At 36.4% G+C, this 15,913-nt stretch overlaps 1 protein-coding gene across 1 annotated transcript in view; it reads right to left on the reverse strand.

Moving 5' to 3' along the window:
* Cntn3 (contactin 3) overlaps positions 1 to 15,913 on the reverse strand; it is a 354,703-nt gene that overhangs the window by 255,954 nt on the left and 82,836 nt on the right. The window contains exon 2 of the mRNA XM_034512693.2: positions 9,457 to 9,591. Within this exon, the coding sequence (XP_034368584.1) occupies positions 9,457 to 9,511 (55 nt within the window). The 5' untranslated portion in view covers positions 9,512 to 9,591. The remainder of the gene's footprint in view (positions 1 to 9,456; positions 9,592 to 15,913) is intronic.

The raw sequence follows: 15,913 nt of genomic DNA on the forward strand, positions 1-15,913 counted from the left end.
TCCTTTGCCCTTGCAACATCCCTCAACTAGAAAACAAAACAAAACAATACTCTAACATCCTCCAACTCAAAAACAAAAACAATATAAAAACATCTCTTTCTGGAATCTCTTTGTAGGGTGTCACAGTGTATCACACAGTCTACTCCTTTGTTCACACATGTTTACTTGCAAATGTTCATTGCAATGAGTCATTAGTCTGTTTCAAGCCCTCTGATTTGTGCTACATTATGAATACTGAACCCTCAGTGGAACACCACTCAAATAACCTGTTGTTACTCTGTGTCATGGAGTCCCTGCATTTTTGGATCTGCAGGACAAAGCTCCTTCATTCACTCCAGCAGATCAGAGATGAAGTAGATGGTATGATATGTCAATTCAAAGCCCTAAATGTGTGCCTGGGTGGTAGATAAGTTGGTCAGCTTGCCAGCTCTCCTGAGTACAACTCACCAGGGTGATCTTTCCATCACTGCATATACTCAAACATATCATATATGTTTTGTACTTTTAAAAATAATTTATCTTTGACACTCAGAATGTATTTTACATTTATGGCAAATCTCAATTTGATATGATTATATTCCAGGGTCTCAGTAGCCACGTGTTGCCAGTAACTACAACAGTAGTACAGAAGACCTTCAAAGATACTGCCTGGATTTGAAACCTAAACTCTACTTGAATAATGGTAATAACCTTAAACAAAGTAATAATGTAATAACCTTAAACAAGCAGTAATGTGTTGGGCTGTGGTGTGAGCATGGGTATGGGTCCTGTTGGGTTGAATTATGAGTCTCATGTGTGCCCTCCCAAGAAGCTGGGACCATGGCTCAGGGAGGCAAGTGCACAGGAATTTGTGTTCACACCAGGCCAGCGCCAGGTGGACGTCCAGCTGTGGAAAGCCACACAGCAAGTCCATTCTATGGATGGAGGTAAGACAGTCTGAGACCCTGGGGGGCGGGGGCTGAGCTCTTGAGTTGGGGTCCCTGGACCAAGGTGGCTGGGAACTGACTGGTCTCAAGCCCTTGAGCTCTCAGGTGCCACTGAGAGGCCATTGAAGGACTGAAATGGGATTGTACTGGCTGGATCAACCTGCAGACAAAGGGGCATGGGGAGAAGCTCTAGCGTCCCATGGAGATGAGACTCTTGGTCACAGCAACTTGCTTTGCTGAGTCTACATGGCTGGAACTTAGAGAGGCCCACAGTTTCCCAAGGTGGGCCCCAAAGATTAGACATAGTCCATGGTCATAAGATATGGTCTTAATATATTTATTGTCATGGCAGAAAATGGATGAAGTTATACCCCGTATTCTCAGAGATGGGCCTGAGGTTAAATACTTTTTGCAAGGAGGACGGTCTGGGAAGGAATGCTTAACTGGCTATGCCCTCTGACTTTTAGGTATCTCATGAATATGGAGATGTCTTGAGGTTCTGTGGCCTGTGTCACTCCCTTTATCTGTGCTACATGACCAATGGCCAAAAACTTCTCTGTGAAAGGGGCTGTAGCTATGTGAAAGAATCCAGGGGCCCAGGAGCAAGGCCAAACTCCTACCATCCCTGGAGGGTCTCTGGGGTTCAAGGCCTACTCTACCAAGTAACCAGCTGCCTCTCACAGCCCACTACCCCACAATAATGTATCTGTACCTCAGGTGCTGAGCATGAAAGTATAAGAAAAGTATCAATTTGGTAGGGTTGTTTTTATTAAATTTACATTAATGTATTCATGGATAGACCTGTAGGACATCAATGTTAATTGCAATAAGCCAGATGCAAGAACAAAATAGCACATGATCTAACCTGTCTATTGCACAAGCAGCCCAGTATGTAGAAGCACAGACTAGAACAGCATTTACTAGGAACAATGCAATGCAGGCAGAGGTAGATATAGCTGCGTGGCAGAGCTTCAAATAGTCAGGAAGATACTTCTGCAGCTCTTTGCCCAACATACTGAATGTAAACTATACTAAAATTTGACAAGAGTAGATCTTGACAAATATAGTTATAGAGACATTCATAAGCTATGAATTCATATATATACATATATATATATGTATGTATATAATGCTTTTCACACATATTATGTGTGCATGTTTGATCAACATCACAGTAAGGTGGAGCATGTAGCTTAATAGTAGGAGATTTGACTTTTTCATATGTGGGACCCTGGTTTCAAGTGTTAACACCATGCACACACAAAAATCATCACATACCATGAATATGTGCAATTTTGTTTGTTATTAGAGAAATTATTTCTATATTAAAAGTAAGTAATGAGGCAATCAAAATCAATTGCTTGAGCCAGGGTTGCCGCATAATATAGAAGAGCTATTGTCTTTACTGTAAATGCTATTCTATGCTAGCATTGTGTAAGTTAGAAAAAGGCAAGCTTATGTTATACTTTCTCTAAAATTACCTCATCTGAATATTATCTTAAATGGTGTCCAGCTTCAGTATAATGATTATGGCCTTATGATATGAGTTGTTTTACCTGGAAATGTTTTTGTGTTTTTATACTAAAATTCAAATACAGAATCTCATTCATACAAGCTAAGCCATGTCCTTAGCATAATCTTAAGCCTAATTATTAGGCTCTAAATTTAAGCATGACTTTTTTTAAGTATGTGAGTTTTATGAAGTTTTTAATTTTTCAAGATCCCCCAGTTACTCATTTGTAAAATATGGTTCAAAACAAAGAACGGGCCAGAGAATCAACCAAAAATTTAATGATACAACTCATCTGTAAAATAGTGTCAATAACAATGAAAGGGCCAGAAAATCAATTAAACTATTAATGATATGATTCAGAGAAGCTCCTTAACATAATATTTCAGAAAAAGTAAGGGCTTAATAAATGATAATTGTTTAGGGCCCCAACTCAAATGGTGCCTTCTCTATTATTTTTTTTTTCTAAATCTTCATTTCTCTAAGTACTCAGACAACTTCTACCACTCCCTATGTATTTTTATTAAGTTGGAATCTTATATCATGACAGCATTCCTACCATTGTTTACATGAGTCTTTTTCTATGCTCACTGCACCCTGATTCCTTTGGACTTCTCCATGTCAGTTTTCATAATACCCTCCACAAACCTGGTGCTTAGTATTCAACTCACCTAATGGCTCTTCAGAAATGGTTGGGTTGCAGCATGTGGGATGCATAGATGGAAGAAAGGAACAGAAAAGCAGGAGCAAGACCAGGGCAACAGTACAAAATGAGAGAAGACAAGATCTAAGCTCACTACAGAAAGGACAGAGGCAAGTGATAAAAGACCAGAAAAACAAGAACACACAGTAACTAGCATCAATTCTACCTTCTCTTTATCTGTGGACACACTTGCAATATACAAGTGATTGCCAAAGATCAACAGTGGCTCATATGAATGCAAGCACACATGGGTTACTATGTGACTGTGTGTGTGCATGTGTACACCTGGACTCCATTATTCAGGCACTAACACTTAATTACTGCACTCTTAATGGGAGCCCCCATCCATTTAGCTCTTCTAATATGATCCAATTCATGGAAAAGCATAATAAGCGTGGGGACATTTTAGAACACTTTCATGAGATGAGTGCTTTAAGACAGCTTAACACTTAGGTAATAGAAATTAAATCAGTTAAATGAGCCCTTTATTTCCAAGAGTTAGTGGACTAATTATAGGATACTTTTGAGAAACTAGCTCTTTTAAGAGCTAAACAAAAAAAATGTGGATCTTATTTAAGTTATGTTTGTTGAACTCTAATTACACTTCCAAAGCATTTTGAAAGTTGACTTAGTCTTTTCTTACTCAGCATCAAACACAGACAACTACAACATGTGCAGTTAATGGCCAATGTTTAAGGAAGAAATAGTGTCAGCAATGCTTCTGCATTTTTTACTGGTGTTCACATGCATACTTGGTTGGCCTGACAAGATTTTAATGAATTAAATGAAAAAAGGAATTCTAGAGGTCAGCTACTACAATCCTGAGATTGATTTGAAATAAGTTTATCTGAAAAAATATGTAGTATGTCAGGATACATAAGCAGGCGTCAGTGACATCTCCATTTTACCAGTTTCAGTACTATCAAGCTTTATTATCTTATTCACAGGACAGAACAGAAGAGAAGAAAACCATCACTTTTTTAAGAAACAAGTTCCTTGAAGTACAGAAACTAACACCTGTTGGGTTTCTGATAGGGGACAAAGGACTGAAGTGCACATTTAACAGACAAAAGGAGACTTGACTTTCAGATTCTCCCAGCATCCTTCAGTCTCTACCTGGCATACCTCAGCTCTCAACCCTTGATTTTCCAGCTCAAGGGTGGGAGTTTCCCCACCCCAGAAGCCCTTTCCTATATAATCCAAATATTTTGGTCTCTTTCTCCCCCTCTGTGAATTTTTTCTCTCCACACTTGTACATGTACATGCTTTTTTTCCCTCTTTCTCCTCTTTTTTGTCTCCCTCCATACAGTGGCTTCCCTGGCCTCTTTCTTGGGACCAGTGAACCCACGCAGGAGTCGTGACTTCTCAATAAACTTGCCTTTATATACTTTAATTAGGCTTGAATTGGCTCATTTCACCGGTGGATAATAATTCATCAACATAAAAAAAGATGAAAAAAAAATAAAAAAACAGATAGTTGTAAATAGTGTTGAGGTTATCTATAGCCCAATAAATATCTTGAATCATTTTCTAGGTGATGACAAGCATGGTGTCAGTAAAACCAGTTGAAAAAGGTATCTGAGGAAGAAATTGAAAAGTTTATTTTACCCTTAGATCATTATGAACTTAACAGTGATCACAGAAAACTAAGAAAGCAACTTAATTGCATTATAATAACATTGAACAGAAGCGATGTTATACTGAAGGTACTTAAAGTTGTGTAACAGTAGGTGTGAATAGTATTTGAAGAAACACAATCACCAGCATAAGAAAAACAGAGATTGTGCATTTACAATGCAAACTGCAGTTGTGAATTTATTCTGTACATGGTCCCTGTGGCTAAATACACAATATTGAAGGAAGCCTGAGTTCAAGTATAGTATGTTTGAAGATATGAGCATTAAAATAAAGGGGATCCATCCCATATATAGTCACCAAACCCGGAAGCTATTGTGGATTCAAGGAAGTGCTTGCTGACAGCAGTCTGATATGGCTGTCTCTCCAGTGGCCCTGCCAGAACCTGAAAAATACAGAGGGGGATGCTAGCAGTCAATCAATGGACTGAGCACGGGTTCCAGATGGAGGAGTAGGAGAAGGGACTGAAGGAGCTGAGGGGGTTTGTAGCCCCATGGAGGGAGCAACAGTGTCAACTGGCCAGATCCCCACCCCCCCCCCCGAGCTCCCTGGGACTGGACCAACAACTAAAGAGTACTCATGGAGGGACCTATGGCTCTGGCCGCATATGTGGCAGAGGATGGCCTTGTTGGACATCAGTGGGAGGAGAAGTTCTTGGGGCTGAGATGTTCAACGACCCAGTTTAGGGGAATGCCAGGGTGGGAAGATGGGAGTGGGTGGGTGGGTAAAATAGCACCCTCACAGAACCAAGGTTGGGGGTATTGGATAGAGGTTTTCACTAGAAAGGGGAAAACATTTGAAATGTAAGTAAGAAAATATTCAATAAAAAAGAAAATTAAAAAATAAAGAGGTACAATTAATGTTAACAATATTTTAACTTCAATAGACAAATATTATTTCAATCTCTCATAAGTAAGAAAACTGAGCTTTAAAATGATGAACTTTCTGAAATCCTAGGTGAGTTTTATTTGCTAGAACAAAAGATCTCAGGCTATTCACATCTCATGTGTTCTTATTTACAGTGACTACTAGCTCCCAGACCAGATAGCAAATATCAGAGTCTCACACATATATTTTCTACATCTTATTTTATGTGTGAGAGTGTTTGTCTGCATATATGTATGTGCACCATGTCTATACCTAGTGACTGCAGAGGCCATAAGAGGGAATTAGATCCCCTGGAGCTTTAGTTAAGGATGGTTATGAGTCACCACATTGGTGATGGGATCTTAGCACAGTTTCTCTGTTATAGTAACAAATGCTCTTAACAACTGGGCTACCTTTCTAGCCATTAAAGTTAAAAGAGTAATGTTTAGGTATTTAAGAAGTAGAACAGTGGTTTATCTGAGATCTTATTGATTCTTAGTCAATGACCTTTATTCCACAAAGAAATGATTCAGGAAGTAAAGCCATCCTTTGATTTCAGAAACAAATAAACATCTATATGTTAACCACAGTGACCAGAAAAGTCATTTAAACTAAAGCCTGGAAACTATCTCAGTTCCTTCAGCTAGTAAAAAATTAGTACCATTTCCATCATATCCTGGGCTCAGTTAACATGCTTCCACTCCTTAATATTAGTTGTATTAATTTTTGTGGCATTGGTTTTCTTTGACTTCCTTTTCTGGTTTTACAGAATTCCCAGAATAAAATTATTCTGTTTTCTTCCTCTAGTCTTCCTAAATCTGTCTTCAACTTTTACAGTGTCTAGTACTAAATGTCAACCTGTCTTAAACAAACAAAACAAAATGAAACAAGGAAAGACACAAAAAAAGAAAACATAAGAAAAAGCTTACTGGAAAAAGATAAAAAAAAAAAAACACAAACTATACAATACCGGTTGTACATACTGACTGTATCTTTTAATAAATATAAGTTGCTTTTATTAATATAAAAATGTATGGCATACTCCTTGTCTTAATTTGGGTTTATATTGCTATGAAGAGACACCATGATCATAACAACTTTATAAACAAAAACATTTAATTGGAGCTGGCAGATAAGGTGCAGAAGAAGGAACTGAAGGTCAACATCCAGATCAGGAGGCAGCACAAACGCTTCCACACTAAAACTAGCTTGAGAAAAGCCTGCCTCCACAGGGACACACTTCATTCTACAATGCCGCACGTACTCCAAGAAAGTCACACCTTCTAATAGTGCCACTCGCCATGGGCCTAGCATGCAAATAGTTGAGTCTATGGGGCCCATTTCTATTCAAACCATCACTGTCCCTCAATCATAAATCCATTTCAAAGGATGCAAAGCAGCCAAATATTTATCAATAGATTATCATACTCAAAAACCAACCTTCTAATTTTAATAATACAAAAAGAACACTGATAGACAATGCATAAACAATAACCCACATTCAATATTTTTTGGAATACCTAAGAATCTGACAAATCACTCTCTGTGGTATAATTATGAAAACTACAAATTCTCTAACTAATATACTACACAGAATATGTTAGACAAAATATAATTCAGTTCTTATTGAAAATTTTACGGCTGTTAAATAGCATTTCTATAAATTCAAGTTGAGATTTAACTTTCTTACAGATACTTTCACATTTTAGTATGATGTACATTGCTTTTTCTGTAAACTGCTATAAATGTGTAAAAAATGGAGAAACAAAAGTGCAGACACATGCAGAATGCAGTTTTACTCTGCACTAGAATATTTTAAACTTTCGAAAAACAGTCTCATTTTCCTTAACTATACACCACTGTTATTTTCTCAGGATATCTTTTTTTTTTTTTAACCACTTTGGAGATTCAAGTTGGGTTCTACAAAAGTTACCACCCTGAAAGATATGCCTGCTGACATAGGCTGTCATTTGAATCTGTCTACAAAAACATCAAAATAAAAAACTATGTAAAGTGAGTAAAGACAAAAAAAATTTTTACTTTGTATGACTGTATTGATCTTTCTCCAAAGCCCATTTAACAAATCTGAAATTTGAATATAATTACCACCTTGTACTTCAGTATTAGAATCTATTTTAGGAATATATTTAAGTAGCTTAATTAAAAACTAATAAAAACTGCAATGGGGGTATATTCATTTATAAAGTTTAAACCTCTAATCTAATATTGATCATGAATTTTTATGTTTTATTATTTAAATATATGAAAAATGTATTTTAACACAAGAGCCCACACACCTCTTATATAGACTATGTAAATCCTGTGTATTTGACTGAACATTCTAATATGCCTCATTCATTAGAAATGCAAATATGCTGTACTTCTATGGATCCTAGGTTCCATAAAGAAAAGGATCTTCTAAGCCCTAGAATATGAGTGCTGATTTCTTTTTGTGATGAGAAGTTATTTTTATAATAGTCTACTTTCAAATGGGTCAGAGAATGTAAATGATCAAAGGAGTAAAGGGAAAAAAATACTACACACAGGCACATAGACAATGCAAACATGGCCAAATGGTACAATAGTCAAATCTATGGATGATATGCTCCTATTCACCATATTAATATATGGATTATCCTTCTAATCAAAAAGAAAAGTAGAAAACCATACTTCTACATGGTGTATTATATACTATATTTCATTTAAATATTATTTTCTTACCCACTCTCGAAAAATGTGCCAGTAAAATTAATGTAACGGTGTATCTAAAGAATTAGAATATTTTTAGGGTGTAAATATATTTTTTTATTAAAAAAGCCAAAAATATAGCAAAATGTGCCCAGTGCACATTCTAAGAAAACTTTCAAAGAAAATATCATCATATTTTAAACAGTGTATTTCTTCTCAGATGACTCCATCTCTAGACATCTAACTAGAGGTAACCATGGTATGCTGAGAGAAGGCAAGGTAGCTCTCCCCAGGAATAAGCCCCTAATTGGCTATCCAATATTAAGTTGTCAGCCCTCAAATCATATATATACACAGCACTAAATAAACTTAGAAGGTAGTATTTTTGGTTATGTATTATATAATATATATACATGAATATATATATAAATTATTTGAAGAAATAGAGGTTATAGATTCGAGAGGAAATGTGCTAGGTAACTTTGAGGACGTAGAAAGAATAAGAGGAATGATATAATTATATTTCAATTATAATTATAATTTTATTATATATGTAATTATAATTAAATTTCATCATAAAATATATATAATTATGCAAATTTATCCCTTTCCCTCACTCCCTTGTAACCCTTCTCTTGGACTAATAAACATATTAATATATTTGAATAAATATATAAATACAACATAAAATAAAAATAAAATGTGAATTTCTTAAATTAAGTTGTCATACTAGGAAGACTTATTAAATTTGGTAATATAATTTTATTATCAGGTGTTCTTACAGTTTCTATGGGAATATATTGACTTATAAAAATTAGATAGAAGAAGCACAAGGATCCAATTATGAGAATTAAGAGTGGGAATATTCTTTCTTGTAAAAACGAACTGTTTGTCTTTGACCCTGTTGTAATTTTATCTTAACCTTTAAAAAGGATTTGAAAATAATCAGGCATAGACTTGCCTGCCTGTAATCCAAGTATTTGGGAGAGGAAGGCAGGATGATCAGAATCAGAATAGTGAGATTGCTGTCCTAGATGGCTACATAAAAACCCTGTCTTAAAAACAAAAGCAAAGTATTTAAGCACATGACTCAAGAAAAGTACATACAAAATATAGCTTATTGTTACCTGCCAGGCAGCCAATGAATGAAAGCAGGATCAACTGTTTCCATGACAACATCATCTTTAATTGGCAAAAGCAAGAGTAACTCTTGTCTAGTCTCTGATGAATAGAATGTTTTGTCTTCAGATAAATCCTTTAATCTGCAAAATATATGTAAAAAGAACTTAGATTTTCAAAAACTATTTCTTTTCAAGAGAGATTTTCTTCTTTCCTTTAAACTTTGTATCATTCACAGAAATTCACATCCACAGATAAAAACAAATCTTTTTTGTTACTGAAAACAGAAAATATTTGAAATGCAGGCACTTAAACACTGTATGCAACTGATGGGAAGATGCAAGCAGCTTATATAATTTAAAATATTCAGCAGTGCTAAAATATTAACTATTAACACATTAAATTTTAAAACTTTTGCTAGATAATTGTAACAACTAAAATATTAACCTGAATTCAAATTTCTCTCATTTTATCTACTGGTAACATTTTAGTAAAACTAAAGGAGTTTTAAAAAGTGGATATCTTGAAGCAAAAATTACCCAAATATCTGAATCCATGGCCATGCATATAAATAAATACAAAGTATTGTCAACATCTATTTTAAAGCATGTTCTTGTTGTCTGAAACAAATTAGAAAGGTACCCATTATGTATATGTATATATGTTCCTTTGTAAAATGTTCTTTTGTATAGTGGCTCTCAACAATTGGTTCCTCAGGTATGATACACCTAATTAGAGATTATGTTCCAAACTACAGGTGTCTAGATTTGCAGTGTGTACTTCGTGCATTAAACCAGTCCTTTCTATACGTCCACTGATATGTCCTTCTATATAAGTGTTTTGGGGTGAAAAGTAAGAGATGTAATTATACACAGATTCCAAGAATTATGGACACTAATCTTGTATATAAAAGATGAATCCATTCAGAGATAATGAAAAGAATCAGGAGGAAAGGGCATAGAAGGCTGCTTCCTACTGCATGATGAGCAACTGAAGTTTCTGCCTCTGAGGAAATCACGAGGTTAGTATAGATGAACATATATGCCTGAAAAACATCTAAAAATTTCACTTACTAAAGAACAAAGGAATGAAGGTTCTTGTATATGTACTCTGACTGTGGTCACATGACAATAGCTCCTAAGACTGTTAGAAATTTGACACTGTTGACCTCTTAAAGGTTCAGTCTATTCATATCTCTGTAGAGAATGCTCAGAAGTCTAAAACAAAACCTACCATATGACACAGCTATAGCATTGTCATAAACTATAAGCACTAAATGCCCTATTCCACCGATAGTTTTCTCAGCTATGTTTGTTGCCTCTCTGTTCACAATACTAGGAAATGGAAATAATCTAAATATCCTTCAACCAATAATGGGCAATGAAAATGTAGTAGAGCTACACAGTGGAATTCTATTCAACTGTAATGAAAAATAACATTAAGAAATGTATGGGTAAATAGATGGAACTAGAATATATTATACTGAATGAGCTATCCCAGACCAAGAAACACAAATACTACATACACTTTCCTATTTGGGGGTTCTAGGTTCAAGTGTATTGGTGTAAGTATATAACCTCAATACACCACAGAAACTAGGAAAGTCAGTGGGGACTTTGGTGTAGAGAGTGGAGCTGTAGAGAAAGAAATAGTAAGACATAAGTGCTACTAGGTGAAAAATGGGAGAAACTACAGTGAGACTTTATCTTCCAAGAGGGAAGAAAAGGAAACGTTAAGGAAGAAGGAAGGAAGAGGTCTAAAGAATGACAAAAAAAATACAAAACAGCTATAGGGAAATAGTGTATGTTTATTTAAAAACACATAATAGATAAAAGTGTATATATCTACACACATTGTTGGATCTCATTGCTGCAGACACCACATGCTTAGGAAACAGGACTTCAGGAAAACGACTTGGAACTACTGGGACATACTGTCCCCAAGGACTGCCTCACATATAAAAAAGAATGTATCCAACTTGCCAAGGGAGACTAGCAACTTGTAGTCCTTCTGTGTTCATTTTTATAAAAATGTACCCTGTAGACTTATATATTTGACCACTTTGTCCTCAGTTGGCGTACAAGCTTGGGAAGGATTAGGAAGTTTTTGTTGGTAAAAAGCATTACATGTGGTACAGACTTTGTGCTCTTTCTGCCTCCTGATTTTTGGATGTGAGCTCTCAGCTGATGCTCCCATCTGTTTCCCAGTTGTCTGCAATCATAGACTCTAACCCTCTGAAACTATAGCCAAATTAAATATTTTCTTCCAGAAGTTGCCTTGGCCCTGGTGTATGATCACAGCAATAGAAAAGTGGCTAAGACACCTAGGCAGTAGTAAACCTGTGGATCACAACAATGACTGGCCTGGTAAGATAGCAATAATGGTGCAATAGTAACACTTATATCCTGGATGTAACAACTGCTGTCTGTTTGTTCTTTAACTTCATTCAGTAGGAGAGAATGCACTCCTGGCACTGCAAATCTAGTCAACAACCCATAGCCAGAGAGGTTACAGACCCAGCATAAGAACCTTCCAAAGGGGCTGAAGAGATGGCTCAGTGGCTAAGAGCACTGACTGCTCTTCTGGAGGTCATGAGTTCAATTCTCAGCAACCACATGGTGACTCACAACCATCTGTAATGGGATCCCATGCCCTCTTCTGGTGTGTCTGAAGATAGCAACAGTGTACTCACATACAATAAATCTTAACAAAAAAAAAGAAAAGAAAAGAAAAAAGAAAAAAAAAAGAATCTTCCAAAGCCATTTTCCTAAACAAATATAATTTCTAACTTGTCGTTATACCCACAGATAAGTGTAGCTCTTATTCCTCAACAAAGAAGCTGCTTTGCAAAAGATAAAGATTATTACAGAGATCCAAAAACTGTTGAGAATTCAGAGAAGTTAATGTGGGGTCCCTAACACCTACTAATAGACCTTCAGTGCAATCCCCATACCACAGGCTTAGAGTAAAGGAATTATGGGGTACAACAAGATTAGAAGACTTAGAAAATCAGAGCATGTACTCCTAGCTAGTGTCTTCTATATATGAAAAGGAAGCCACACCCGTGAAATCTCTAAAATAAGATTGCCTGGATATGATCAGAATGACAACTATGAGAGGTTTGTCTTGTGTACTGTATATTCAGACAGTGATTACTGTGTCCCAAAATCTGGTTACAGTTCAGACACAGGCATTGTCATGAATATTAAAGAATTTCTTTTATCAGTGAGGTATAATAAATGTTCCCTAAATATCTCTGATTGGTTAATAAAATGACTGACTAGCCAATGAGTAGGCAGAGAGGGATGAAAGTGTAGATGGACTTCTGGTTCTATCCGGGAGAGGGGGATTCTCCATGAGTAAGGTGAGGTCCAGTAGAAAAGGGGCCATGAGATGGAGAAAAACATGGTTGCCATGAGATTAGGCATGAGAAGTTGCCAAAGGAGTTCTCTGAGAACAGACAGCTTCAGCAGAGCAAGCCAAGGAGAGACGAAATGTAAATATCTCGGGGGGGGGTGGGGATAGCTAAAACAGCATAGAAGGTTAAGAATATCTGCTCAGTTATTGTGCTTAAACATTGTTGATTAAATCAATAGGTCTCCATCTCAATTATTGGGGAGGTAGCCAGGTTAGAAAAGTCTGTCACTTTTAAATTTCATATATATAGCATCATCTGTAGATATTAGATATTCCATGGTCACATCCTTAGATGAGAAAGTACAAATGATCAATGGTTACTGAGAAAGGGATAATTGGTCTCCTCCTAGAACAAAATCACACACAAGTAGTTCAATCCAAAGAGCTTATCCCTGGACATGTGTGCATATAAGCAAAGCAAATGGCTTTAGTACTTTATATATACATGTGTGGTTTATAGATACATATATGCAGTAATGATGATGAGAAAAGAGATTCGAAACTTGGCAGGTTAATAGAAGGAGTTGGAGAGACCCCAAGACATCTGAATACCCATATGAAGACCATATGAAGCTTAATAATGAGAAAAACCAAAGTATGAGTGCTTTAATCCTACCTAGAAGGGAAAACAAAATAATCTGTGGAGGTAGAGGGTGGGAGAGACCTGGAAGGGAGAGGGGAGGGGAAGGGGAAAATGGGCAAGATCAGATATGGAAAGAGACAGAGGGAAGTCCAGAGGTCCAGGAGAATGAGTAGAAATTTGTAGCAGTGAGGGATGGGTATCAGGGGAACCACTAGCAACCCAGACACCAGATAACATTAGCTGAGATACCCAAAAAAGCAGGGATAGAACCTGAAGAGAAAACCTCCAGTAGATAGGCATGCCCCGCCCAGTTGAGGAAAGAGACAACCCACACATCTTAAAATTTTTAACCTAGAATTGTTTCTGTCTAAAGGACAAAAATGGAGTAGAGACTGAAGGCCATCCAGAGATCTCCTCAACTTGGGATTCATTCCATCCAGCAGACACCAAACCCTGAACCTATTGCTGATGTCAAGAAGTGCTTGCAGATGGGAACCTGGTATGGCTATTGTCTGAGAGGCTCCACCAGCAACTGACTAAGACAAATGCAGATACTGACAGCCAACCATTGGGCTGATCATGGGGACTTCAGGAAAAGAGTTAGGGGAAGAACTAAAGGAGCTGAAGGGGATTGCAACCCCATTAAAAAAAAAAAAAACATATTGACCAACCAGACTCTCCCAGAGTTTACAGAGACTAAACTACCAACCAAAGTGTACACATGGGAGGACCCTGGCTCCTACTACATATGTAGCAAAGGATGGCCTTATATGACATCACTGGGATGGGAGGCCCCTGTATAGGGGGATGTTATAGGGTTGAGGCAGGAGTGAGTGACTGGGTGGAGGATACCCTCTTAGAAGCAAAGGAGACAGGGAATGGAATGGGGGTTTGCAGAAGGGAGACCAGAAAGGAGAATGACATTTGAAATGTAAATAAATTAAATAATCAATTAATTAAACAAAGAAGAAAAGCAATAATGATGCACATGCAGTGCTCATGTATGATGTTCTCAAAACAATTACTAATGAAAGGATGAAGTCCTTTGAAAAGCCAGTGAAATCCAAGCAAAGTGTGGTATAATTAAATGTTCAACAAACATTCAAATCATAAATATTATGAATTGTATTTACCTTTGAAGGTTAAAACACATTTTCTTCAATATGACAATTTTAGTGTTATTCAAAAATTTATAGAAATTACAACTATACGTTTTTCAAACTATAAGACTTATGAGAAAAGATGGGTTGATAACTATATTCTATCTTCATCTAATTCTGGAAGACTCTTTTTTAATTTAGTTGCTTATCTCTAATCATCACTGTTAAAGTTTGCCACTGACTTTATAAATAACCAAGGCAATTAATAAGAATCATCACAATTTGACTGTGTGAATTGCCACGTATTGTCATGGAAAAAAGAGACACTTTATAGCTCATTCCAGATTTGAAATCACAAAGCTAAAATAAATACAAAAAAGTTACTGAGGCAAGACAAGTACAAAAAAAAAAAAAAAATGTCATCCACTACAATAAGAATAGTCTACCTTTCACAGGAATCTTTTTAAACAAAAAGACAAAACAAACCAAAACCAGATATCCTTTAGAATTTTTGTAACAGATATTTGCACTGGGGGGATAAAGCTTAATATATTTACAATTCATGCTCCATAGCAGTCTTTAAATAGCCTCCAGATTTAATACATATTGACAAACGTAATTGTTAATGTCAGCTGAACTAAAAAAAAAAAAAAAAAAAAAAAAAAAGCTAGACCTTGGACTCAAAACAAAAATGCTCTAAATAGTTTTTCCTGGTTGAGCTAAAAGGAGAAAGAAACATTTGTGGCTTTTGTCATCCACTTTACAAAATTGCTACTAAGACTGTGAATCATGAAATATTGATACATATTATTTCAAATGTATACAGACAATTTTTAATGATGTCTTGGGAAATGCTCAGAGTTCAGCCTCTTTGGGGACAAGAACAGCTAGATGTCGTTTCTGGGAGAACAACAAATACTTCACATCTTCAAGTAGGAATAATCAACAGCAAGTCTGTGTGGAGGAATTACACAGTATCACCAACAAATGTCACCTATTACTCCCTCACACTCACAGATAGCCACCTTCAACTTTCCAGACTCAAACACTATCAATATGCATCTCTAAACATCTCTCTCTCCTTCCCTCTGACCCCTCTCATTTTCTAGCATACACAGAACACACACTGTACAATATCCACATGTACACACAGTTGCACACACACACACACATATACACAAACACACACACACTCCTTTAAGAAAGTTCAAGACATTTAGTACAGTGAAATATATAGCCATTGATTTTTAAATGACTGATTCCTATGAGGATTAGTTGCTCTGTCAATGCCTTGGAGTGTATATCAGATCCCTCTCCTGTAACTTTACCACAGAGTCATGGGATCAAGTAATAACGGCTTCATGG

The sequence above is a fragment of the Arvicanthis niloticus genome, chromosome 9 (genome assembly GCF_011762505.2).
Source record: "Arvicanthis niloticus isolate mArvNil1 chromosome 9, mArvNil1.pat.X, whole genome shotgun sequence".
NCBI classification, from domain to species: domain Eukaryota; kingdom Metazoa; phylum Chordata; class Mammalia; order Rodentia; family Muridae; genus Arvicanthis; species Arvicanthis niloticus.